Source organism: Dama dama, chromosome 24 (assembly GCF_033118175.1).
Source record: "Dama dama isolate Ldn47 chromosome 24, ASM3311817v1, whole genome shotgun sequence".
Lineage (NCBI taxonomy): Eukaryota > Metazoa > Chordata > Mammalia > Artiodactyla > Cervidae > Dama > Dama dama.
The window spans coordinates 22,174,561-22,200,479 of record NC_083704.1 but is presented as its reverse complement, the minus strand read 5'-3'; the positions used below and the strand labels follow the sequence as shown (position 1 = coordinate 22,200,479).

Sequence of the window (25,919 nt, the reverse complement as noted above, 5' to 3'; positions counted from 1 at the left end):
AACCAGAACAGAACTAGCCTGCTGGGAGCAAGAGCTTACTTAGGGAATCAGAGAAACTACAGGGGTATGTTGCAGAGGCTTTTCCCGACTTGTAAGTTATTGAAGAGGAGTTGTCTTCTTAGAGGGTCTCAATAAGGTACCTTAGTGATACCATATATATGCAGGACTCCGAACCATCTTGTGGGTTCACTGGTTGCCACATCTCTTTAGGAAGATAATTGGTTTAAATCACTGTTTAGTTCTGTAGTTCAAGAATCATGTATTAGTGGCAACATGGTAAAAGAAGTATATGGCTGCAGTTCAAAGATGCCGTATATTTGGCTGCCCCCAGATTCATGAAGAGAAGCTCCTCTACTGGAACATGGCTGTTCGAGACTTCAGTATCCTCATCAACCTGATAAAGGTGAGTATGGAGAGGCTCCCTGTTCATCTCACTGGCTAACTGCAGAAACTGCCAAGGGGCCCGACTTCCAAAGTGGACCCCTCAGCTCCTCTCCCCGCCCTTCGTTGAGCACCCCCATCTCCCCCCCCGTGCCCTGCCCATCCTGGACAACACCTTCCCTGCTTCCGTGCAGTGTCTTTTCCTTCTCTTCCTTCCTCCTTCCAGTCTGTACCACAGTATTTACTATTTAATGACTCCTTCCCCCGTCATTCCCCCACGCTCTCTCACCGCACCATGAATCTGAGCACCTTCCCCACGGTCTCCGTCTTCCAACTTGAATGTCTTCTTTATCCCTCATTTACATTCTGTGCTCTCCCCCACTCCATGATTTTGCCCAGAGTGTTCCCCCAGCTTAGAATGTTTTTCTTTCCTGTCTCTTTCTTCAGGCTTCCCATCAAGATTTGGGATCTCTTCAATGCCATCTTCTTAACATTCCCTGTTGGAATCAATTCCTTGTTCCTCTATGCTCCCCTCTTTTCTTGAACTTCAGTTACTGTGATTACTTTATTCTCCTTTGTGATTGATTTGTTGACATGTTGATGTGCCTCCTTCATTTTAGACATGTGTACAACACTCAGAGCTGTGCTTTGCACGGTGGGGAAGAGGCTGGGGTGCTCAGAGGAGCAGATCTCAGCTCTGGTTTCTTGTCCTTCATCTTCCAGGTGTTTGATAGTCGTCCTGTTCTGTATGCGTGTTTGAAGGTGAGCAATAGACTGGGCCCTCTTTAGTGTTGATTCTTCCTTTGGGTCAGCTGAGTGGAATTGCTTAATACCTTGCCCACAAGCCAGTCTCCAGAATCTCTGCTGATAGGTAGTCTAGAAAAGACCATGAATATGTTTTCCTATATTAATTGGATAACCAGAGAAGCCAATTTTCCTATGAGTTTGAAAACTTAGTCTTAGAACTAGGGTGATTGGCTTAAGGAGCAGTAGTCACTCCCTGCCATTCCTTCCCAGTCAACAGGAAGGAAGGAAGGAGTGGGTGATTCCTCTTTTTAAAGCCCGTGGGTGGCCTCATTGATGTAGGAGCTGGCCTTCTGGTATCCTCCAGGGGACTATCCTAGATTAGCCGTAGGTTTGATGATAAACACATTGGGTTAAGAGCTAAGGAGGGCAATAGGGAGGATGCTTCTCCCCTTTCCCAGCAGTTCCTTCCAATAGATGGTGCCCCATACAGTTGTCTCCTGGCTTCTCTCTTCCTCTTTCCTCACACCCCCACTGGTGCCAGTGTGAGGGATGATTGAGAAGGGGGAGTCCTTTTCCTGATGGGTAAATTGGGCAGTTGGTCATGTGCTTCCTCAGCTCTACCCAGTTTTTTTCCTTTTGAGAGTTAAGTTGTCCTCTGGGAGCTGGGATTCCCCTCAGTTCCCCTGTGCCCTCATTCTCAAACTGAGCAATACCCCTGCACATTGACTGTGTGTGCGGTAGGTAAGCCTGCTTAATTCAGGGTGTAACAGGCCTGTTTAGCCTTTACATTAAGCTGTATTCTCTGAATTAACCTCTTGAACACTTTCCAATTTATTTTTTGCATATAAAAGAAAATAAACCCTCTGGTCTGGGAAATGCTATGCTGCCTCAGGCAGGGGCATTTCTCACGAAAAACTTCAACTAGAGGTCCTCACCAGCTTCTCTCTTCTCTTCCTCAGTATGGGCGTCTCTTTGTGGAAGCATTTCTGAAGCAGTGTATGCCACTCCTAGACTTCAGTTTTAGAAAACACCGGGTAAGAACTGAGAGCAGAGAGCAAAGGCATGCTCTGTATAGTTGTTCAGAAACTATGTCCACAGCAACTCCTGGGCAGCCATGGGGATAGCTCCCTTACTCTGGTTCTGGGCCACAGGTTGACATAGTTAGCTTTGGTCACTTCAGCTCTCCCAGAGATGCCCATGGAGGACTGAATATTCCGTAGTGGACCCACCTTCCGACTTCTGCTCCAGATCTGAGGATGGTTGTTTCTTTTAGCCTGATTTTATTAAGCTACTGCAGTCCCAGGACCTCACATATTAGTGTGTCATTTGTTTCTGTGTACTTCTCTGGGTCTGGTCTCAGGAATTACAGAAAAAGGAAAGAAAACTCATTTTGTCATAAACTGCACTGTAAGCCCGGAGTCCTAACCACTGGACTGCCAGGCAAGTCCAGGAGATGATTTCTTGCATATACTTGCCAAGTTGAACTTTGCAGAACACTCACAATATTCAGCTGGTCCCTCGTAGCTCAGAAAGAGAAAGGGGGAGCACAGCCAGTGAGCACTCCTCCTTCTGTTTGAGGGCCAAATCCATATAAACTTGAAAAATTTTGAATCACTGTGTTGTACACCTGAAACTTGTAAAATTTTGTAAATCAACACTTCCTCAGTTTGAAAAAGAGATGATTATCCATCTATGGCTGGAACCTGAGGCTTGATCCTCTTTGGTACTCTTGGATGCAAGGATATCTTGGGCGTAAAATGAAATGAGAATGTTTCATATGGCATTTGTGCATGTTATTGGTTGTAGAAAGATGTTCTGAGCTTACTGGAAACCTTCCAGTTGAGCACGAGACTGCTTCATCACCTGTGTGGGCATTCCAAGGTAAGAGGGAAAGCAGATCACAATTGTTGGTTTAATCTGGTTGCTCTTTGGAGATCCATGGGCTCCAGTGCCTTCTTCCTTTTTTACCCTTCTTAAGTCTTTATTTCTGAGACTATGTCTGTCCAATGGCAATTTATCAGAGTGGTCAAAGCCTCAGTTGCTGGCTGAGATTGGGTAATCGTCTCGAGGGAAACTTCTGCATCTGAAATTTGACTCAAACTCCATAACCCTGTTTACTCTAGGATCTCTTCTTTGGCTTTGGTGAGAGAATGTTGCTGGGTGTGTAACTACGTACCATACTCTGGGCAGGAGGAATATTATGGAAGTGATGACTCTACTGGAGCCGAAAAGTAGTTCTAAAAGCAGCTGTTTTTAGAGCTTTTCTGCTGTATTATTTCCTAGTCAAGGAACACATCTGTCTCTTGTGAGAATATTTTAGCATTCAAGGACTTTTTCACTTAAAGTATACAGTTGAGCCCTTGTCACTTTTTGTCTGAAGGGGCAGAGAACTGTGGAATTGTGAAGTCACTGGCAAGCCCATGATTCTTCCACCCAGGTCCTGTCATTCACTTCCTCCCCTGCTTCTAAATTTTTAAGGTGCTGAACAGTGGAATTTTAAGGACTCCCTCCACTAAACAGGGGTACTTTCTCTTGATTAATGTCAGTATAATATGTGTTCAAGAATATTTTAGGTAAACTCATTGATAATTGATCAATGAGAGATTATGATGAGGAACTGAGAGATACTGGTGATACGTCTTCTAGGCTGCTTTAGCTTAAAGTACAGCTCCCATTCTCTTCAGAGTACTCTCAGTTCAATTCAGTCACTCAGTCGTGGCTGGCTCTTTGTGACCCCATGCCAGGCTTCCTTGTACATCACCTACTCCCGGAGTTTACTCAAACTCAGGTCCATTGAGTCAGTGATGCCAACCAGCGATCTCATCCTCTGTCATCCCCTTCTCCTCCCACCTTCAATCCCTCCCAGCATCAGGGTCTTTTCCAATGAGTCAGCTCTTCGCATCAGGTGGCCAGAGTATTGGAGTTTCAGCTTCAACATCAGTCCTTCCAATGAACATTCAGGACTGATTTCCTTTAGGATGGACTGGTTGGATCTCCTTGCAGTGCAAGGGACTCTCAAGAGTCTTCTCCAACACCACAGTTTAAAAGCATCAATTCTTCAGTGCTCAGCTTTCTTTACAGTCCAACTCTCACATCCATACATGACTACTGGAAAAACCATAGCCTTGACTAGCTGGACCTTTGTTGGCTAAGTAATGTCTCTGCTTTTTATCTCACATTTGCTCCCTCTGATTGCCCTCAGGGTATTCGGGCCCGGTCCTTACCCTAAGCAATGCCGCCCTCTCCTCTCCGTTCAGCCCCCACTTACTGATGGCGGATGCGAGCGTCTGGGTTACTTTTCTGCTGGGAGTTGCTTTTAGGCATGTAATCGTGGGTTTTATTTATTTTTCCTCCCAGTTAGGTTGCCCGCCGAGATTCGAAAACTTACCCCACGCCCGCCCGTGAGAGGGTTTCCTGGTGTTTGGAAACTTCCTCTATTGCGGCTCCCTTCCTGGGACGGGTCTCCATCCCTAGCTCTGTTGTCTCTCTATCTTTTATATTTTGTCCTACCTCCTTTCGAAGACAATGGGCTGCTTCTCTGGGCACCTGATGTCCTCTGCTAGCGATCAGAAGTTGTTTTGTGCAGTTTGCTCAGCGTTCAAATGCTCTTTCGATGAATTTGTAGGGGAGAAAGTGGTCTCCCCGTCCTATTCTTCCGCCATCTTAGCTCCTCCCTCTGTCTCTGCTTTTTAATATGCTGTGTAGGTTGGTCATAACTTTCCTTCCAAGGAGTAAGTGTCTTTTAATTTCATGGCTGCAGCCACCATCTGCAGTGATTTTGGAGCCCAAAAAAATAAAGTCTGCCACTGTTTCCACTGTTTCTCCATCTGTTTGCCTTGAAGTGATGAGACCGGATGCCATGATCTTAGTTTTCTGAATGTTGAGCTTTAAGCCAACTTTTTCACTCTCCTCTTTTCACTTTCATCAAGAGGCTCTTTAGTTCTTCACTTTCTGCCATAAGGGTGGTGTCATATGCATATCTGAGGTTATTGATATTTCTCCCAGCAGTCTTGATTCCAGCTTGTGCTTCATCCAGCCCAGAGTTTCTCATGATGTACTCTGCATATAAGTTAAATAAGCAGGGTGACAATATACAGCCTTGACGTACTCCTTTTCCTATTTGGAACCAGTCTGTTGTTCCATGTCCAGTTCTAACTGTTGCTTCCTGACCTGCATACAGATTTCTCAAGAGGCAGGTCAGGTAGTCTGGTATTCCTGTCTCTTTCAGAATTTTCCACAGTTTATTGTGATCCACACAGTCAAAGGCTTTTGCATAGTCAATAAAGCAGATGTAGATATTTTTCTGGAACTCTCTTGCATTTTCAGTGATCCAGCAGATGTTGGCAATTTGATCTCTGGTTCCTCTGCCTTTTCTAAAACCAGCTTGAACATCTGGAAGTTCGCGATTCACGTCTTGTTGAAGCCTGGCTTGGAGAGTTTTCAGAGTGCTCTACCAGACTGCTGTTTGGGGATGTGTCTCTCGTCTGTACTGGCAGGGCTTGGGCTCTTGTTCAGTGTTCAGGGTGTTAGGAATTTGAAAGTTTCTATATAGGAAACATGAAAGCACAATGATAAATGCAGATGAATTGGTTGCATTTGTTTCCATTCAGATTCACCAGGACACAAAACTCACCAAACATGTGCCTTTGCTCAAAAAGACCCTGGAACTGTTAGTTTGTCGAGTGAAAGCCATGCTCATCCTCAACAATTGCAGAGAGGCTTTCTGGCTGGGCAATCTTAAGAATCGGGACTTGCAGGTAAGCCTGGGACCCTACCAATGATAATCTCCTACGCTCCTCTTCTATTCTTTGTGAGAGCATTGGAAAGTATCTAAGGAAGGTGACCTAAGCTCCACTCTCTCAATACTCAAAACTGCTTTTCTCTTAAGTGACTGTTTAGCTCTTAAAGGTACTTTGCTCTTGGGCCCTGGTTGCAGGTTGCACCCCTCAGCAGCAGCAGCAGAGACACCAAAACATACCATTAATGTATCAGTAAAAAAGGCTTCAGACACAGAGGAGCAGATCAGGAAAACCTTTTTCTACAACTATGGAGAAACTTTTTTTTGTTGTTTAGTTTTGTTTTTTTAACTCTAAAACCAATCTGTTCTATTCCTGAAATTATTCTCCGTGCTGATTTTTTTTTTTTCTGGCTGATTTTAACAAGTAAGCATTTCTTAGTTGTTTCAATTGTCTGACTGATGGGCTGAAATCTTGTGTTGTTTATACTATTTCTTTGATGTAACACCATTTTTCAAATACATTCCAAGGCCTTCTCATTCATGTTTATATTATCTGAGTCTCATAATTTATACATGGAAATAATAAATCCCCAGAGAATTAGGTTCCTTTCTTCACTTCAGTGTTATTAGGTAGATACTCTTGTTACTATGAGAATTGAAGCTCAGAGAGGTTAAGTAACTTGCCATTCAGCAATATGAGTGGAGAAAGGGTTTGAGTCCAAACAGTCCTCATCCAGATTTGGTATTCCTAAATCACTTTAGTATACTCTCTTTCAGCCTCTAAATGGCCATTTGTGATTGGTGTGGGTTTTTTTTTTTTTAAGATTCAATTTTTTAAAATTATTTTTATTGTTGGGTTTGCTGTGTCTTCATTGCTGCTCAAGGGCTTTCTCTCATTGCAGCAAACAGGGGCTACTCTGTAGTTGCCATTCACAGGCTGCTCACTGCAGTGGCTTCTTCTTGTGGAGCTTGGGCTCCAGGGCTCTTGGGCTTCAGTAATTGCTGCATGTGGGCTCAATAGTTGTGGTGCACGGTGCTTGAGGCATATGGGATATCCCCAGACCGGGGATTGAACCAGTGTTCCCTACGTTGGCAGGCGGATTTTTAACCACCGGACCACCAGGGAAGCCCTGTATATAGTTGTGTTGATGTTCACGTTCTCATACTTTAAGGTATTTGAGAAAGTTTAGAATCGTATTGAGCATTACCTGAAAGAGTCACCAATACAATCTGGCCTTGTGAAGCTAGTATGATACTAGAATACAAAGATGAATCTTTTGTAAAACTACATATTGTGTGAGAGCCATAAGCATCTCAGAAGCCTTGGGTTGATTATCACTTCTCTAGGTGCTGGATCACAGGTTGGTGTCCGTGTTTGATCATATTTGAATGACTTTCTTTGCCTTGCCTGTAAACTTAAGCTTTTCTCCCCTTGAGACCCATGTGTGATCATTATAACCCACCATTTGTCTTGGCCCATTCACATTCAGGGTGAAGAGATTATATCCCAGAATTCCCAGGAGAGCACTGCAAATGAGAGTGAGGGTGATACATCATTCCACGTCTCTGGGAGCCAAGCAGCAAAGGTATGTGCAGGACTTTGCCTGCCTGAGTTTATAATTACTTCCTTCTGTGGCCATCTCTATTCCCTCTAGAAAAGGCTTCTGCACTTAAGTGAATTCTGTGAGGGCCAGAAAAAAAACACATACACACAATATTATAATCACTCTTGAGTATCTCAAGGTGTTCCGTATGTTATACAGTTGAAAATCCTCTTCCATTATAGCCTCTTATTTTCCCTGAATTTGTATCTGAAACCATTTTAGAGGGGAGATAGGAAGAGGTCAAAGTGTTTTGTAAGTGTTGAGAAGAATGAGTTAAACCATTTTTAAACATGTTTGAATATGCAAAAGAGAAATGTAAAAGCCAAAGCACACACTCCAAAGCTGTCACCACTGAGGACTAAAATAATAGTGGTAGTCCTTATGCTCTCTGGGCTACTCCTGATGCTGTTGAGATTTTAAAGCAAAGAAAAATATATTTATAAAATTTTCTTACAATTGGGCAGGTTATAGATACTGAGAATCTCAGATTTAAGAACCCTGCTCTGGATATAATTTGTAATGCCATTTGAGGCTGCAAAAAGATCACTTAGTATGAAAAATTCTTTTATTACATGGTTCTCCATTTTATTTGTATCGAATACCTCCACCTTGTTCTCATAAAAAAGTTTGAGGCAGACAATATTCTGTTACTTTGATGCTTTGTCCTAAGCAAACCTCTCAGATTAGATTTTGCAAATCAGAGAGAATCTTATGCATGATTCCTATTGTATTTTGAATTTAACCAACATTTCATTCTATACTGAATGCCTATTTTATTCCTATGTCACATACATGCTGTAGTGCTGGAGGGCTATGGCCTTCTGTAAAAATCACACATGGTTGGGTTGCCAAATGGCCTAAGTCAGCATCAAAATGGCTCCCTCTTATCATCTTGGGTTCAAGGCCATGATACGAGAATGGGGCAGCCTCTGATTCTTTTCTCAAAAGAATGGTTTAAATCTATCATTGGTTTTAACAGTGAAACAGTGTAGTTGTACAGGCTGTGGGAGCAGTGTTGCAAGTTATGGGGTTGCTCAGATGACCTAAAATGACTGTCCTTTGCTTCTTAGGAGGGCGAAGAAGATAAAGCAAGTGATGGAGAAAAGGAGCAAGAGAGTGATGATGATGAAAGTGATGACGACTCTGATTAGACTACAGAAAGATGCTCCTTCCCCATCTTTGCCAACCACTGACCATTTTGTGTTCAGGGTTACAGATCTGCTGCCTGTCTGTCTTTCTAACTGGAAGCATCCTATTTTGTCCTTAAAAAGGGGGTTCTATTGAATCAACTCAATTGTGGATTACACAGATTGTCTGCTAACCTTAAAGATGGTGGCTTAATGTCTACTATATTAAAGACGAATGTAGCGTTACTTACCTGTTTGGGTGAACATGGCAGTGCTGTGCTGCACCACAGTCACGAGCAGCTTTGGGAGCTAGTTTTCAAACTCTGGATTTATTTTACAATTTAAGCTTGTACCAGTTTTCAAATAAATTCTAAGTTCTGCCTCAGCTACCTTTTCGAATTTCTTTCGTAGGTGGAACTGAATTGGAATTTGTGCGGAGAAATAATGGAGAATTAAAATCACATATTCCCTATTAAAAGGACCGTCTTATTTGAGATGAAAACACATTTGGAATCTTTTTGGAGGAGTGGCAGATTTCTTTCAGTGCTCAAAGAAAGTCAAATGTTTGGCTGCATTTTGAAGTTTTTGGTGGTTATGTAGACATAAAAGACAAAGGTGAAAAGGGCAGCATCCAACTCATGTTAACTTTGCATAAATAATTTTTATTTCCACATTATTCTGACTTATACCTATAATCTAGTTACAAGAATACTACAAAATTACTTGTAGTTGATTAAAAATAGAACATTAAGCATACACTTCAGCTAAAATGGGGAACTCTTCATGTCTTCTGCTCTTATTTCAGTGCCAGACTGTTAATATTTGTTAATATTTCTACCTACTTTATACTCTCCAGTAGTGTTAGGGTGTGGCTGGTTAGGTTTTTACGTTGTTTTTTGGTGGGGTAGGTTATTTAATCATTGACCTACATACACATTTTTGACCCCTTCACCCTCATGTACATAGGAATCCATAATCTTCCTTGACATTCTTTGTTTCCCCACCTCATTGTGGTTTTAGTGTTGAAATGAGTTCACAGTAGGCTCATTGGTATATATGGTTTAATGGTTCTTTATCACATGTACATGTCAGTGCTAGTTTGACTCTCTTTCAAATGGTTGTTCAGCTTTACATTGGAAATGTTCTCCTCCCTTGCTCTGTCACTGGCCCATTTTTGGAGGGGAAGGGAGGAGAAGGGCTCCTGAATTGTCACCGCCTGACTGAAAAGCAAAATAGCTGGGGCAAGCACAGTTTCCTTTACAGGGACAGCTCTATGTAAGCTTCAGGCACATAGCGAAAGACATGGTGTGAGGAACAGGGATCAGATGGGACCCTTTACTTGGAATGTTGCAAGGCAAAGGTGCACTTCTTGTACGTTGCATACAGCAAGAGGATGGAGCGTAACATCTGTTTGCACATGGTCACTGTCATCTGAATCTGCGGTTCCTTAAGTCCAGTGGGCCACTGGTGCTCCCGGCTAATGATTTTGCAAAAGGCTGACTTGTCTGAAACTCTGAAGGTCCCAGTCCACTTTGGTGGCTGAGCCGTGATGACCCTGCCAAAGACAGAATCCACTCCACTGAGGCGGACAGGCTGAGGCTTCCTGACCAGCCCTTTCTTGTTGTTCATGGTTCGGAGCTCTGATGTGTGACAGGGCAACTTGGGACTCACCCCGGGCTCCAGGAATGGGCTGTCTAGGACTAGAGTGACCTCTTGAAAGCACAGCTGCACTTCAAGGTCAGAAGGGGTATGTGGGAAGCAGGGGGAAGCCCTAAAGGGGTGCTTGGAAGAAGGGGTAGGTGTTGTATGCCGCAGCCATTGGAAGCTCTCATCCAGTGGGGTCCATGGTGACCAGAGCTGGTATCCTGCCATTGACAGTCCTAGAGGAGAGGAATCAGAACATGGAATTTCCCTAGCATGCTTTTGGCAAGGATAGGGCTGTTCAAATTCACATCTCTGTCTCAGTATTAACTTTACCTTACTCTGTAGTTCTCATGAACAGATTCCAGTACTTGTTAGGATACAAGCAATTCTATAAAGGGCAGTAGAGGATAGTGGCAAGTACTGAATATGGTAACTGCTGTGTGTACTCTATTAAACCTAATCACAAGCCTCTGAAGATAGGTTTTTACCCATGGTACAGATGAGGAAATGGATTTATCCAAAAGAGTAGCCCTGTGTGGTATTAGGATCTGTGCTGTGTTGATAACTGCTAAAGACAGAATCTGTGCCTCTCAGGTGGCAGAGGCTGCTGGCACTCCACGGTGAGACATTATTTGTGGATGAGTGCTCAGAAAGGCCTGTCTCACCAGATATTTGTGGCTAAATCACATGTACTTTATACCGTTGGTTCTCAAAGTGTGATTCTGGGACTGGCGCCTTACGTGCCTGTGGAAACATGGAAGAAATGCAGATTCTTGGGTCCCCTGCATTCTGCACTTAAACCCGCTAGGGGAGTCTGATGCACCTTAGAGTTTGAGACTTCGCTGTTCCTTTAAGGAACTTCACCGTTTACTTTTCTTAATTATGGACAGTCAGAAGATCAGAGCCTCTTTTGACACAAGTGACCAGCTCTCTCAGAGCCCTGAGGTACTCCTACACCACCTCAGAGGAATTACACCAGGCAGGAGGGGAAAAAGTTCCCAAGGCCAGACCTTTTCTAGTTTTTAAAGATTTCTCTGGTTCTACGTGTGTGTTTTTTGGGCTTCCCTGGTAATTCGGCTGGTAAAGAATCTGCCTGTAATGCAGGAGACCCTGGTTCAATTCCTGGGTCCGGAAGATCTGCTGGAGAAGGAATAGGCTCCCTATTCCAGTATTCTTGGGCTTGCCTGGTGGCTCAGCTGGTAAACGATCCATCTGCAATGCAGGAGACCTGGGTTCAAAGATTGGGTTGGGAAGATCCACTGGAGAAGGGAATGACTACCCACTCCAGTGTTCTGGCCAGGAGAATTCCATAGACTATAAAGAATTGTAGAGTCGCAAAGAGTCGGACATGACTAAGCGACATTCACTTCACTGGATATGTTTTGTTTTTGTTTTTTTCTTATCTGTGAAAGACCCACTGGTTGAGATTTTTTCCTTTCTTCTTTGAAGATAAAGGAAAAGGCGTGGAGGATATGTTGCTAACTCAAAATTTACCCAAGTAGAATTTAGACTTCCCATCTTTCTACTTTAAAATTGTCAGTATATAAAGGATTTCACTGAATTCAAGAGAAATGTAACATTTATTCAGCACTACCTACTATGATAAGGGGCACGGCAGACCCTTTTCTTTCTAGTCAAGTATATTTCTCTGTACCTTCACTATTCTTCCACAAAGGTAGCAGCAAATGGGATCCCATCCCACCCAGTAATGGCCCAGGAGAAGTTTGACACCCTGACCATAGTTTGTGAGACAGTGAAGTTTTGTTTTGAAAAGAGAATTGTTGGTGACGTTTGAAACAGAAGACCTGCCCCTGACAGTGGTTAGTAGAAAGAAGATTTGTTGATTTCCTCCAGCTGGGAATGTTTCTCCTGAGGTATGCAAGCTCTTGTGCATACTGTGTTCAAATATCAGGACTGCCTTAGGATGAGAAGGTGACAACCAAGGGATAGTTATCTGTTCGAAACAGCCTGTGAAAGGCTTCTGGTACTTGATATTCTGACCCTAAGAGCACACATCCAGGATCAGGGCTGCTCTGGTACCCCATCAAGGCAAGGTGGGGGTGGAGAGTGTTAACTCTGAATATATGATACAGAAAAAAAAAAAAAAAATCCAGGAGTCTTTCTTCCTTGTTTCTTGAGAGGAAATAGGGCCAGAGGGAAAAGACTTTATCAAATGTCCAGCCGGAATACTCAGCAGAATCAACATAGGATGAAAGAGGGCGTCAGACCCCAGGTCCCTTCCACCACTTTTACATAAGCATCAAATAAAGCTAGTTCACCGCTCACTCCTACCAGCCACGAGTCTCCATCATCCACTTCAGAAGGAGTTGAACCTAGTCAGCCTGTTCAAGCTGCTCTAAGAGCTCCCAGGTAGGGAACACCTGCTTCTAGCCCCAAAGGTTTTCCCTTCATACCCTTCCTCCCATGTCAAGAAATCCAGTCCCTTCATTTCCGCACCTGGGAACTGGGAAGACCGCGTCAAAGTGCAGCTGAGGTCCTTATGAACTGTGATCCCGAGGGGCTGGAGCTGCCTTAAGAGGGGCAGGCTCCCCCTCCCAGTCAGAAGAGGGGCTTGTCCCCCGGGGACTCCTACCCCCAGGCAGGGGCCGGAAGGATCTGGCCGAGGCGGAGGTGGTGGTGGGACCCCGGGCCCGGTCCCACCATCCGGGCCGTGGTCTCACCTGCTGAACTCCGTGGGCCTCACGCTCCAGAGTGGCGGCGGCTGTTCCCTGGCCGCATCTTTTCTCCACCGGGTGCTTGGCAACAACCTTTGTGACCCAGGACCGTAGCGGCGGGGTGGGAGGGGTTGGGGGTGGGGAGCGGGGAGAGCCCGAACCGCGGAAGGGGCGCAATGAGCGGGGGGATCGAAGCGCCCCGCTCGCTCGGAGCCCTCATCTCACTGGAACACCTGGTCCGGGATTCAGCCTTCAGGAGTGCTGAACCGAATTCTGTTCCCCTCCACCTCTTCCCCACCTCGCCACAGCGATGTGCCTTTGATCTATCTGGTCAAAGAGGACTACGGAGCCCATTTCAAAGACTAGCCAGGAACCTGCCTGCATAAATGTCAGGGGAGGGGGGAGCTGTGGTTAGTATTAAAAGGTAAGCGCTGCCCTTTAAACGCTGCCCTGAGTTACCCAGAGTTCTGAAGGCTTTTGTGGCTGCATTGAATAATCCCAGTGCAAGGACCCAGACAGGTGCTCCCCTGTCAAGATGGAGAAAGATACATCTCTCCTTGACTTCTCAACCAAAAACTTTGCTCTCTGTTAAACTTCAAAAAGGAAGATTCTCATTCTCAGAAAGCTGAAAAACTGACACTTTCACCTTAGTAAAAGAGTGATTTGGCTACTTTTAAACTTCATTGCAAACAATTACTCCGGAAGGCTGGGGGGAGGTAGGTCTACCCAGTTGACGCCTATATCCACAGTGCCTGACTATCACAGTGCCTGGCAGGGTGCTGCATTTGTAGGAAGAATTAACCAATGGCCCACCTGCCCTTCCCTTACCCAGAAACCGCCCATGCACTTTGTGAACCCAGGGAACACAGGGCAAACAGCTGTCAGGCTTGTGTGCCTCTGGGTGAAGCTGAAGCGGAGATGGGCATCTCTGGGATGGGGTCAGGCTGAGATCCTGGTTTGGAAGACCAGATAGTCTTGAGGGACTTGTCAAGGACTGTCAGATGCCCACTGTGTGTATGTGCGTCCCTGTGGAAGGAGAGAGAAGCGGAGAGAGTTGGAGAAGGCTGGTGGCAGAGAGGGGAAAGGGACAGAGAATGATGAGTCTTGGAAGAGACTAAAATGATTTTAACTTACCACTTTTTACCCCAGTAAGTTTTATTTTCCTCTTGAATAATTTTGCATAGTTGCAATTTTTTTTTTAAAAAGTGTATTTTGTTTTCCCCTTCAATTTATCATCTGTGTTATGCTGCCATAGTATTTTTCCTGATTAGCATTTAAATGGCTGCATAATACTGCTCTGAGTGGCTATACCAAAGTTTAGCCATTCCCCAACTGTTGAGAGGGAGAAGGCAATGGCACCCCACTCCAGTACTCTTGCCTGGAAAATCCCATGGATGGAGGAGCCTGGTAGGCTGCGGGCCATGGGGTCGCTAAGAGTCCGACAGACTGAGCAACTTCACTTTGACTTTTCACTTTCACACACTGGAGAAGGAAATGGCAACCCACTCCAGTGTTCTTGCCTGGAGAATCTCCAGGATGGGGGAGCCTGGTGGGCTGCCGTCTATGTGATCCCACGGAGTCGGACACGACTGAAGTGACTTGGCAGCAACAGCAGCAACTGTTGAGATTTTTTAAAAACAGATTAACTCAAAGAACACCTCTGCACTGAAAGTGTTTTTTTCAATAATTTTGTTAAATAATTCAAAAAGTTTGAAACTGTATACAGCTCTTGCTATCAATTTACAAATTTCCTTCTGAAGAGACTGTCAGTTTACAGTGTGATCAGCTAATTGCGACGTTTATCGATTTCCCCCAAGCCTCTTCATAACTGAAAAAAAACATTTTGTTCATTTGATAATTGCAAAGTGGCACATCATGTTCTGTTGTTTAAAAGGCATTTAAAAAATGATCTGTATTTAATGTGGTTTAATTGGCTATGCCCAGCTTGGTTTGGACATAGATCGCAAGCTTACTTGGGCGCACTTGAGAGAAGGGGTGAATGCGGCCCCATGCGCCGCCCCCCCATCCCCAACGACCATAACCGCCAGAGACTGAGGTGGGTAATTGAGGGGGATCTTTGCGTCTGCGCACCCTATTTTCCTCGTCGGCGTGGGGCGGGTCTGTTCAGGGGCGTGAGAGCGAAGCGAAGACGCCACCGAGAACTTGATAACGCGCAGGCGCGCCACAAGGCCCTGGGATTCGTGGGTACCCGGGCCAGGGTGTGGAGAGCGGCGCAGGCGCCCTGGCGGCCTGGAAGGTCGGGGCGCCTGCGCAGTCGCGCTTCCTCAGGCAGCAGCCATGGCGGGACAAGAGGACCCGGTGCAGCGGGAGATTCACCAGGACTGGGCGAACCGGGAGTACATTGAGGTCATCACCAGCAGCATCAAGAAAATCGCAGACTTTCTCAACTCATTCGGTCAGCGGGCGAGCAGGGGGAGGCTGGGAAGAGGGAAGCCCGCTGAGGGAGGGCGCCGAGGAGCTTTGAAGGGGAGTCTTGAGTGCCCTAGGCTCCTGCTGATTTTCGCTTCCTCCTTCAGGCCGCACCTTCCCCCTCTCGCCCTGACCCCGGGCTCCACTGGACAGTCCCTGTGGGGTTGTCCTGCCCCACACTGAGCTCATCGGCAGCTTTGCCTTTACCCCGGATCCATTATCGAGTCTTTCCTGGCTACCCGGTCCATCGTCTGCGCCTCTTCTTCTCTTCAGTCGCCTCCCTTCCTCCTCTGTGCTTCATTTCCAGTCCCCACTTGGCTCTCAGAACGCAGCATGATCTTGTCACTGCCCTGTAAAGACTAGAGGTTTCCCATCTCCTTTCGGATCGAGCCTTCCAGTCGCCCCTTCGGCCCTTCCTGTCAGTCCCTCTTGTCCTGTGCTGAGCGGGAGCAGACGAGGGCAAAGTAAGGTCCACATCTTGTCACGCCATGGACACCTCTGCGTTGCTAGTATGAAACCGACAGTGGGTGTTCTGCTTCTAGCAAAATCTTTACTAGGCATTAGCCTACTCGTGACAGTCTTGAATTCTTTCCGCTTTGTCCCACATCCTTCTGGACAGCAAGCCCGTAGCAGAGACCCCCCTACCTCCTCCAAGTGTTTCTTTGACAGAACTGAGCACTCGGTAGACTTTCTGTGTCATCACAAGGAGTGGGAATGACATTTTTCCAACTGGTGTGCTTCTGGTCCATTCTTCTAGCAATGTTAAATGCTTAAGATTAAGGAGGGGTAAATGATGTGTAAGAAAAGATTTCAAAAGGAATTATTTTCTAGCTAGAGAACCTGACACATCCTAAGGAGTATAAAGACAGAGCAAAAGTTTGATCAGAAGGCATCTGCAAGAGAAACTAAGTCTTGACTACAAGCCTCTCTCTTAGGCTCGGTGGGGGAAAAAGCATCATTTTCCTGCCTTTAAAGAATTTCTGTCTTGAAAATGAAATAATGACAGCTTCAGGACAAAGCAGAATATTGTTTATGTTTTAATATATTTACATACAAGGTGTCTTGGTGTGGTGGATTTCCTCACTTAGGGAATGGGAGCGATGTTAGTATTAATGAGAGACAAGAATAGGATAAATTTTATGTCAGTGACACAAATTCACACATATAACTTACTATAGTGGTTGTAATAGGAAATGGTAGTAAAGAAATCATAGAAATCATGTATCCTGAAATTATTTTTTAAGTTTCGGTGCAAACTCTTCCAGTGTTAGTTCTCCTGATTGTCTCTTCTGCTTCCCTAGAGAGCTGAACTATTATGGGGGTTCTTTAGGGCACTTTATACTTATAACTTTTCCTCAGACGAAGGACCAGATAAAACAAAATATTCCATGCGCAGGGAGGGATAGAGTGATGACAGAATGACATCTTTGAAACTTTGGCTTAGACTGGAGAAGCAGTGGAATGTGGTTGGACAAATAACTGACAAAGAATTTTTACTTTTTAAAAGATATTTATTTATTTGGCTGTGCTTTTTGACCTTTGTTGAGGCAACTGGGATCTTTAGTTGTGGCATGTGGGGTCTAGTTCCCTGACCATCGATTGAACCTGGGCTCCCTGCATTGGGAGTACAGAGTCTTAGCTACCAGACCACCAGGGAAGTCCTGAGAGCTTTTACTTTTAAAACCAGAAGTAAAAGACTTCATTTACATGGTAGGAGTTAATATCTGATACGTAGACACAGAATATCCTAACAGAGTATTAAGAATGTCAATTCAGTAAATAAAGCATCTAAAATAAGTTAAACTGGGGCTGTTTTTCATAATTAAAAGTGACCTAGTGTCTCAATTCCCCCAATTTGTATCTAGGTAATGTAATAACTTCATTTCTGAGCATTCAATCACATTAATCCACCTGCAATGCAGAAGACCCCAGTTTGATTCCTGGGTCAGGAAGATGTCCTGGAGAAGGGATAGGCTACCCACTCCAGTATTTTTGGGCTTCCCTGGTAGCTCAGTTGGTAAAGAATCCACCTGCAATGCGGGAGACCCTGGTTCGATTCCTGGGTTGGGAAGATCCTCTGGAGAAGGGAATGGCTACACCCACTCCAGTATTCTTGCCTGGAGAATTCCATGGACAGAGGAGCCTGGCAAGCTACATACAGTCCATGGGGTTGCAAAGAGTCGAGACAGGACTGAGCAACTTTCACTTTCAATCATATTAATAAACATAATAAACATGCTTTCATCTCTGACATAAAACTTTTTGGCATGTTACTGTAGTTTTAGTTGGTGAGTCTTGGAATTAACCAAAAATTGAAGCATTTGAGCTTAGAATTTGTGGAGGAGAAATGTCTCTTTTCTTGCTATATAAGCAAGGAAATATATGCTGCTGTGAGATTTTATCAAATACATGTGAGTTACATTATATCAGATAGAAAACAAAGGCTTTTCTCTCTCTCTCTCTTTTTAATTTCCAGCAAGTCCTAGACTAAGGAAATAGACACACAGGATTCCAGTCTTTCAGGAGCTGGAAGAAATAGTTTCACTTGACTTTGGCTATTATTTTCCTTTAAGGTGGGGGTAATGACCTAATATTAGTAATTACTAGGTGATTTTTGAAGATTTTAGAAAGTGGATTTAGCCCTTTTAAAGAAAAGAGCAGTTAATTACAAATAGGAATAATTAGGAAGCACAATTAAAGGTTAAAGCAATTTGACTTAGCAGTTAGATATACCTGAGGCAAGGTCCTGAAGATTGACGATATCACGATATAAGAGTTTAGACAAAGACCAACAGGCTGAGAAACTGGATAAATCATAAAGATAGTTGAGTACATTGTCTTGGCATTGGATGACTCAGGATGAATGAGTGTGGGATGTATTTTCCCATTCTAAGCCATTTGCATGACTCCTCCATTCTGATGTATGGCTGGGGGGCTTGTATCATATGTGTAATGTGATTTGGTGGCACAGAGGTTTAGCAGGTGTTTCCTTTAAGGGGGCATCTGTAGCTCTTTGAAAGTGGCAACAAACCTACAGTTCTCATCCTGACCATAATAGGCTGTGTAGGCCATGTGCTTTGGAGAGGGAATTATTTTTCCAGGATACCTAATGACTCTGAACAGCTTTACCCTGTGATTCTGGCTGGTGAGAGTAGGGTTTTGATCCATTTGTGGTTTTCTCTTTGAGTGTGGGAGGACGCTCAAAGCATCACACGCATCATGATGTACCATAAGCATCCTAACACTGGGCCTATTCTGTACTTTGAATGAATGAAGTTTCTAAAACTAGATTGTTACAAATGATAGCTTTTTATTTTTATACCTTTTTTCCCTGACTGAAGCTAATACATGCAGAGACATGTAACCAAAAAGACAGAGTGTGTAGCTATTTTTAAATCTCGATTTAATACTTAGCCAACAAATATTAGTTGCCTGTTGTGACTCCAGCTGTGTGTCAGATGCTGTGAGAAAGGAATAAATAAGAATAAATGGACAGAGCCACTTCTAAGAGGTTTAGAATTTTGTTGGAGAAATAAAGTCTTCCCTTGTGGCTCAGTCCATAAAGAGTCTGCCTGCAATGCGGGAGACCTGGGTTCGAGCCCTGGGTTGGGGAGATCCCCTGGAGAAGGAAATGGCTTCAGTATTCTTGCCTGGAGAATCCAATGGACAGAGGAGCCTGGCAGGTTACAGTCAATAGGGATGCAAAGAATCAGACATGACTGAGTGACTAACACTTTCACTTTCACTTTGGAGAAATAAGATCTTATGAGAAAGACAGTGTTGATTTTTGTAGGCTAAAGTTATGTGCAGTAAGAGTTGAGAGAAGTTGTTTGATAACTGGCATTTGTTAGCGGTGGTCATGTATGCACACCGTTAAACACCCTGATGAGGACAGATGGCATTTTCAGTTACAGGCTGATGATAATGTACATATAAATGCATTGTGGTTTCAAATTTGTCCAGCTGTCGGGTGCTTTCCCAGTATTTTGTTTGAACTAGTGTGTATTTAATGGAATATGAAATATAACTGAAGTTTCTAGAGTTCAACATGTTAAATTTTCAGCAGTGCTTATCCGTGCAGGCCAGTAACATGGTGATGTTTTTGGGTTCTGACTCATCACCAGATTGACAGAACTGGAACAGAACAGCCACCCAGGAAGGAACCCTCCCTCTCACCACGCCACCCCTTCATTTTGGCCATGACTTTTTTTTAATGGGAAATGACAGGTTGTCAGTGATAACATGCATGCTCATTCTGAATAGTGTTTGAGCTTCTAAAAACCAGGCTGAAAAGAGGTCCTGTTGGCCCTGGGAATTAAAAGCAGCAGCACTTGCAGATTAAACACACGCACACACACACACACACACCCCACCCCCCACCCCCCTGCTAAGAACATGTATAGGTATGGCTGAGTTCCTTCACCGTTCACCTGAAACTATCACAACATTGTTAATTGGCTATACCCCAGTACAAACTAGTTTTGGTGTTTAAAAAAAACAAAACCAATATTTAAAAGAAGAAGGAACAGTGTCCAGGATAGGCAAATCCTTACAGAAGAGGGAGGATTATGTCCACTTTGAACTGACTTGAAGGAGAATACTTAGACAGGCAGGATGAGTTAAGATTTGGACTTGATGAAATGAAAGTCCAGGCAAGAATCAGGGTGTGGGAGATTTGTTACACTGGGTGCTGAAGTACTTTTGCATAACATCTAGGGAAGAGTTGGAGGATTGTGAGCTAAGTGTTAAATCACTGGGTGGGAGACTGTCTTGGAGAGCAGATAATTAGAACTTCAGAAGTGAGGATTATTGAGTGATGACTGAACATCAGTGTTGGAGGAGGGTGGGAATAATTAGTGTGCCTGGAATGTTGAGAACAGTTGGAGGAAGAGTGGTCAAGTGATTTCTGTTGGAGAAGTTTTGTAGGGGAAAAGGTATCTTAGGGCATGTCTAGGTTTCCTTTTGGGCGAGGTGGTAAAAGAGACTGGAAAAGGTAGAGGAAGAAAAGGAACTTTTTGCCGATGGAAGGCGGGCCCCACAGGGTTTTTGATACTCTCCAGGTTTTCTCTTGTTCCAAAAGGCCTGTGCAGGAACTGTTGGGTCATCAAGTGCCCCAAGAGCAGCAGCGTGGCAGGGCCTCCATGAGCTCAGCAACACCACACCTTCTCTCCTTCTCAGGGTCTGAGGCTTCCTTGGCCTCTGCTTTTCTTCCCTATTGAGATTATTTTCTTCCTCGTGTCATTTCCCCTCTCTTGGAAACTCTTGGTTTGCCCATTAATTATCAAGTGGCCATCTCTACAGCCTTGGTGTACCAGTTTTTTATTTTCTATGGCTGCCATAACAGATTACCACAAATGTAGTGGCGCAAACCACGTAATTTGTTATCTTAAGTCACGTGCATCTGAAGTCCAGCAGTGGTTTGCTGGGCTGAAATCAGTGTCAGCCCAGAGCCTCCCGCTTCAGCTGGAGGCTCTAGGAGAGGAGCTGTTTCCTTGCCCATAGCTTGTAGTTAGAACTCATTCTCTTGCAGCTGTAAGAATAAGATCCATATTTCCTTGCTGGTTGTCAGCGAAGGACCATGCCCAGCTTCTAAAGGTCATTTTCACCCCATGGCTCATGGCCTCTTCATTCCACCTTCAGAGCTTGCAGTGACAGGTTGAGTCCCTCTCACATCCCTTATCCTTCTTCTGCCTTTCTCGTGCCTTTCATGTCTATATTTATGGACTTGTGATTACATGGGGTCCATCTGGGTAATCCAGAATCTCAAGGTCCTTCACCTCAGCCACACCTGCAAAGTGCCTTTTCCTGTGAGATACGTCTTTGTGGGTTCTGGGAATTAAAGCCTGGACATCTTGAGGGGGAGCAGTATTCTCTGCCTGTCACATTTGGTAGGAGGTTAAGCAGATCCTCCCTAAGCAGCTGTGTTCCTAAGATGCTTCTCACCTTATCCTCCCACTGCCTTGCTTTGCCCACTCGCTCCCATTTGTGCCTTGCATGATACAGCATTCCTCCTCTTCATCTTAGGGGGCTGGCGTATGTCTGTGTCTGGAATGGCATTAATCCTAAACGTCCGTCTTCTTTCACCAGATATGTCTTGTCGCTCAAGACTCGCAACACTGAACGAGAAATTGACAGCTCTTGAACGAAGAATAGAGTACATAGAAGCCAGGGTGAGTATGCCGGGCACGGGGCTTCCTCATGAGGCAGGCGTGGCTGTGTGAGAGAGAATGCACGTTCTCACTTGTTGCTGCAAAAACCTGGAAGCAGAAACAGGCTTAGAGAAGTTAAGTACCTTGCCCGAACTTAAACCTGCTTTCTGGGACTCCGAAGCTGTCGCCTTTTTCTACCACTCCCCAGCTACCTAGGATATAAAAATTTAATAAAATTTTAGACCCTGCTAATGCTTTTGAATTTATCTAATTGTCAGTTTTCCTTTGACAGGTGACAAAAGGTGAAACCCTCACCTAGGACTGTGCCATGCTGCTGCTGGGAAGTTTGCTCTTAACAGCACACAGCCTCTCGTGGGAAAGGCCCCAGCAGCCTTCAACTCCTTCCTCTCTCCTTAAAGAACAACAGGGCTTATTCTTGTTTTTCTTTTTTTCAAAAGTGTGGCCTTTGGGCTCGGCCATGCACACCCAGAAGTGTGATGTGGCATGTGGGGAGCAGTCCAGGGGACCTCTCGGAAACATTGTTAGGCATTTTACCTCTTCAGTAACGTTCTGTAGAACTACTTGTCAACACATTTGAGGCACTGAGAGCCAAAAGCCTGGAACTCTGTCAAGGTCCTCCCCACCTCTCTCTTTCCTCCTCTCTCTCTCTCTCTCTCAGTCTTTCCTTCTAGCTCTTATTGCCTGTGCATTGATTCTATAAACAGTCCTTGTCTTCTTCCCACCTTTGGCTGGGAGTGAGAAGCAGTCCTGGCTGAAATGCCCTGGCGAGGTGGCTGTCAGAGAATGTTGATGCTAACCCACCAGTTTCTTGTCCTTTTGGGGAGGTCAAGGCCAGGCCCCCAGTTGGCTTGAAAAGGGACATTTTCAGAGTTTTCTGTCTGTCACTTGGGGTGTCTTTACCTCTCATATTTCCCTAATAAACTCCTCAACTTTATCTGACTGCTGTGATTGTGGTGGGGAGAGGAGCTAGAGACGGGGTGCACCTCTTCCACAGAAATCTGATGTGTGCGATTCTTTACCTAACAGAACTTTCAGATGTAGCCGTTTGATCAAAGCCTAGGTGGCTTGCAAGCTGGAGCCCCCATATTGGACTTTGCCCCCAAATGGACTTTGAGCCCATTCATCCTGGGAATCCTTTGGTCATTCAGCAGACATTTACCAAGTACTTACTATGTAGGGACTTAATGCTCCAATAAAATACATAGTGTTGAATCAGGTGTGATGCTTACCGTCTATTGAAATACCAGCATCTACACAGTTTAACTGCAATCCACTGCAGACAATGAGTTTTATTAGGTACAAGCTAAATGTCTACTTTTATTTATTTATTTTTTCATTTATTTTTATTAGTTGGAGGCTAATTACTTTACAGTATTGTAGTGGTTTTTGCCATACATTGACATGAATCAGCCATGGATTTACATGTGTTCCCCATCCCGATCCCCCCTCCCGCCTCCCTCCCCATCCGATCCCTCTGGGTCTTCCCAGTGCACCAGCCCCAAGCACTTGTCTCATGCATCCAACCTGGGCTGGTGATAAATGTCTACTTTTTAAAAGGAAATCGTTTAAACAGAAGTGTGTAAAACTTTTCATTCTAGCATCAAAGCTTACTATAAACCTGTGCCAACCCACTAGGCTTAACCCCCATTTAGAATTTTCATTTTAGTCACATAGAAGTCATTCCTCCCTATTCAGATCTTATTTTCCATTGAAGGTCTAGCTTTAGGCAAACGTCCTCCATAAAGTTTTCCTGACTACCTTTTCACTGACTGCTGCAGTGTTGCTTTTCTCAGTCCCTCCCATCCTGCTGTGCTAACACCACTTCAGCCCTGAGTTTGATCTTGTTCTCCGACTTAGCGTCTGCATCTTACAGTATATCTGAGCACCTTAGTCTCGTATTGTCCAGCTGGGTACTTTGCAGAAGGCAGGCAGTCAGTAAATAGCAATTGAAGTGACTTGCAGAGCTCAAGCTGTGAGCACACATCTGTGCTTAGATCCTTGTTTAGACCTTTGGAAGACCATCTGAAGTAGTACCTTCATTTAAAAAGGTGATGTCACAATGGAGGCAAAACTGTCGTCCTTTACTTTGGTAATGGCTGTTTTTGAACGTTACTGAGCTCATCTGGTATGCTTTTAACAATTGCTTGAGATTGTTATTCATAATATCTTCCCTGTCCTTTCTGGGATAAAAAAGTTACTATTCCTGAAGTTCAGGTTTTAGATTATCTGGTGCTCTGCAGTCAGTTAAACAGATACTTATCAAATTCCTACTATATTCAGTGACTATAATGAGATAGTAATAGAGGCAAAAATGATGGTAATCTTCATTAGATGACATGTGAAAATGATAATTTTTATGGTGCTATAGACATTCCTTATTGATAATAAAATAATATTTCTAAAAGAAAAATAGTGCCCTAAATAATATGATGTTGCTAATGGTAAGCTACTAGTTGTAGGGAAAACAACTGGTATGGAAACCAGTGAGCCCAGCCTCCTCTAGTAGAGGTAACTGCTCCATCTTACCTGATACTTTGAAGTGTCAGAATGCTTTCATGTGTAATCACCCCCTTTATATATTGAGCCTCAGCTCACTCAGGGATCTATAACTAGCATTATCTATAATTTATTGAGTGCTACCATGTGTTAGATGTTCTAAGTGCTATGTGTACTTTGTCATTTAATCCTAAAGCCCTAACAAGTAGGCTTTCTTCATGAAATTTTTTTAAGAGGTTTTTTTTTTTTTTGATGTGGACCATTTTTTAAGTCTCTATTGAATTTATTAAAATACTGCTTCTATTTTGTGTTTTGGTTTTTTGGCTGCAAGGCTTGTGGGACCTTAGCTTCCCAGCAGGGGTCGAACCTGCAACCCCTGCACTAGAAGGCAAAGTCTTAACCCCTGGACCACCCAGGGAAGTCCCTCCATGCACTTCTTTAGAGAGGCTGAAACGGGTCAAGTCATACAGAGTAAGTAAAGGTGCTAGAATATGGACCTAGACGCATCTGACTCCGATTCTACTTCTGAATGTGGTATAACCAGATCTACAACTTTCTCATTCCTAGTTCAATACTATCAAATAATTTTTAAGCTGCTGCACACCAATGTTAGTTTTACCTGCCTCTTCACTGTCCTTCCTTTGGTAAAGAAGGCTTCATGGGTTTTCCTGGCTGTGTCTGGCAAATGCTGTTCACATTGATGTCTGTGTCGTCAAGTTTCACTTCTTCCAGCTTCCTTTCTCTGAATGCTTGTGTCTTGTCTTTTCTGGAAGTCTTGCCTAGGGAATTTTATCAACTCTGGCACTCTGCCTAGCTATCTGTGGGTTTCCTTCTGAAAGACCGTATTTGGTCAGGCTCCAGAAATTGGGATTTATTTCTCAGGTTATACACATTTTGCACATAGGTCATTTCAGCCCATAAATAGTGTTATACGCTAAACCACCATTTATTTTGACCCCAATGTGTCCCTTCAACTTTAATTAGAGTTCTGATACATTTCACTCTCATTGATGATGCTAAAGTTATGGTTTGCATTTTAATCTATACTAAGTCACTGAGATTTTTAAATTTAAACATAAAATGTTTTATCCTTTTATAACAAATTAAGATGTTGATAGGATAGCTCCTTTGATTTGACCCATTGGAGATTAGGAGTTCAGAGAGGTTAAATGTTAATATTGTACCCAGCTTTTCTCAATCAAGATTGTTCTCAGTCATCTCATCATCATGAACAAAGTTGTTCTGGATAAAAGAACTATCAAAACTCAACAGCTAAGATAACAAGCTAATAAAGAAATGGACAAAAGATTTGAACTGATACTTCAAAAACAAAAGGATGACAGACAAGGTCATGAAAGATCTTCAACATTGTTAGTCATTGGGAAAATATAAATTGAAGCCTCAGCCAGATACCACCTTATGTACTCTATCAGAATGGCTAAAGTTTTTCAAAATGCACAAAATCCTGATAATACTATGCAGGCAAGGATGTGGAGCAACTGGAACACCTATATATTGCTGGCAGGAATGCAAAATGATATAACCCACTCGGGAGAACAGTTGAGCCATTTCTCATGAAGTTAAGCATGTACTGACTGTCTCAGCAGTCTCATCTGTAGATGATTCTCACCTAAGAGAACTGAAAGCTTAAGGGACACACACATAAAACCTGTATACAAATACAGCTTTATTCATGATTGCTCAGTGTCCCTTAGCTGGTGAGTGTATTGTGGAGTACCACTTGGCGATGAAAGGAATAAACTTCATACATTCTACAATATTGATGAATCTCAAGCACACTAAGTGAAAAGCCAGATTCAGAATTCTACATGCTGTGTGGTCCCATTATATGACAGTCTGGAAAACTATAGAGATGAAAGAAAGATGTATATCAATATTTGCCAAGA

At 43.9% G+C, this 25,919-nt stretch overlaps 3 protein-coding genes across 6 annotated transcripts in view; 2 read left to right on the top strand and 1 right to left on the bottom strand.

Annotated features, from left to right (window-relative positions):
• FANCD2 (FA complementation group D2) overlaps positions 1 to 8,982 on the top strand; it is a 51,659-nt gene extending 42,677 nt beyond the window's left edge. For all 4 annotated transcript variants that reach the window (XM_061127955.1, XM_061127957.1, XM_061127953.1 and 1 more), the window contains exons 38-44: positions 332 to 403; positions 1,105 to 1,143; positions 2,088 to 2,162; positions 2,935 to 3,009; positions 5,739 to 5,885; positions 7,357 to 7,452; positions 8,541 to 8,982. In XM_061127955.1, the coding sequence (XP_060983938.1) occupies positions 332 to 403; positions 1,105 to 1,143; positions 2,088 to 2,162; positions 2,935 to 3,009; positions 5,739 to 5,885; positions 7,357 to 7,452; positions 8,541 to 8,621 (585 nt within the window). In that variant the 3' untranslated portion in view covers positions 8,622 to 8,982. The remainder of the gene's footprint in view (positions 1 to 331; positions 404 to 1,104; positions 1,144 to 2,087; positions 2,163 to 2,934; positions 3,010 to 5,738; positions 5,886 to 7,356; positions 7,453 to 8,540) is intronic.
• Positions 8,983 to 9,932: 950 nt separating this feature from the next.
• Positions 9,933 to 13,028, bottom strand: FANCD2OS (FANCD2 opposite strand). The gene is made up of 2 exons (XM_061127664.1): positions 12,923 to 13,028; positions 9,933 to 10,477 (listed from the first exon to the last, which is right to left on the bottom strand). The coding sequence occupies exon 2, from the start codon at positions 10,467 to 10,469 to the stop codon at positions 9,933 to 9,935; it is 537 nt and encodes a 178-aa protein (XP_060983647.1). The 5' UTR covers positions 10,470 to 10,477; positions 12,923 to 13,028.
• A 2,145-nt stretch (positions 13,029 to 15,173) lies between these two features.
• On the top strand, positions 15,174 to 22,728 carry BRK1 (BRICK1 subunit of SCAR/WAVE actin nucleating complex). Its single transcript, XM_061127952.1, has 3 exons — positions 15,174 to 15,332; positions 21,434 to 21,516; positions 21,788 to 22,728. Exons 1-3 carry the CDS (start codon positions 15,215 to 15,217, stop codon positions 21,812 to 21,814), a joined length of 228 nt encoding a protein of 75 aa, XP_060983935.1. The 5' UTR covers positions 15,174 to 15,214; the 3' UTR covers positions 21,815 to 22,728.
• Positions 22,729 to 25,919: the final 3,191 nt, after the last annotated feature.

Coding starts and splice junctions, on each gene's coding strand:
- FANCD2OS (XM_061127664.1), bottom strand. CDS start 10,469: ATGGCAGGATACCAGCTCTGGTCACCATGGACCCCACTGGATGAGAGC.
- BRK1 (XM_061127952.1), top strand. CDS start 15,215: ATGGCGGGACAAGAGGACCCGGTGCAGCGGGAGATTCACCAGGACTGG. Junction 15,333..21,433: donor AGACTTTCTCAACTCATTCG/GTCAGCGGGCGA, acceptor TTCTTTCACCAG/ATATGTCTTGTCGCTCAAGA. Junction 21,517..21,787: donor TAGAGTACATAGAAGCCAGG/GTGAGTATGCCG, acceptor TTCCTTTGACAG/GTGACAAAAGGTGAAACCCT.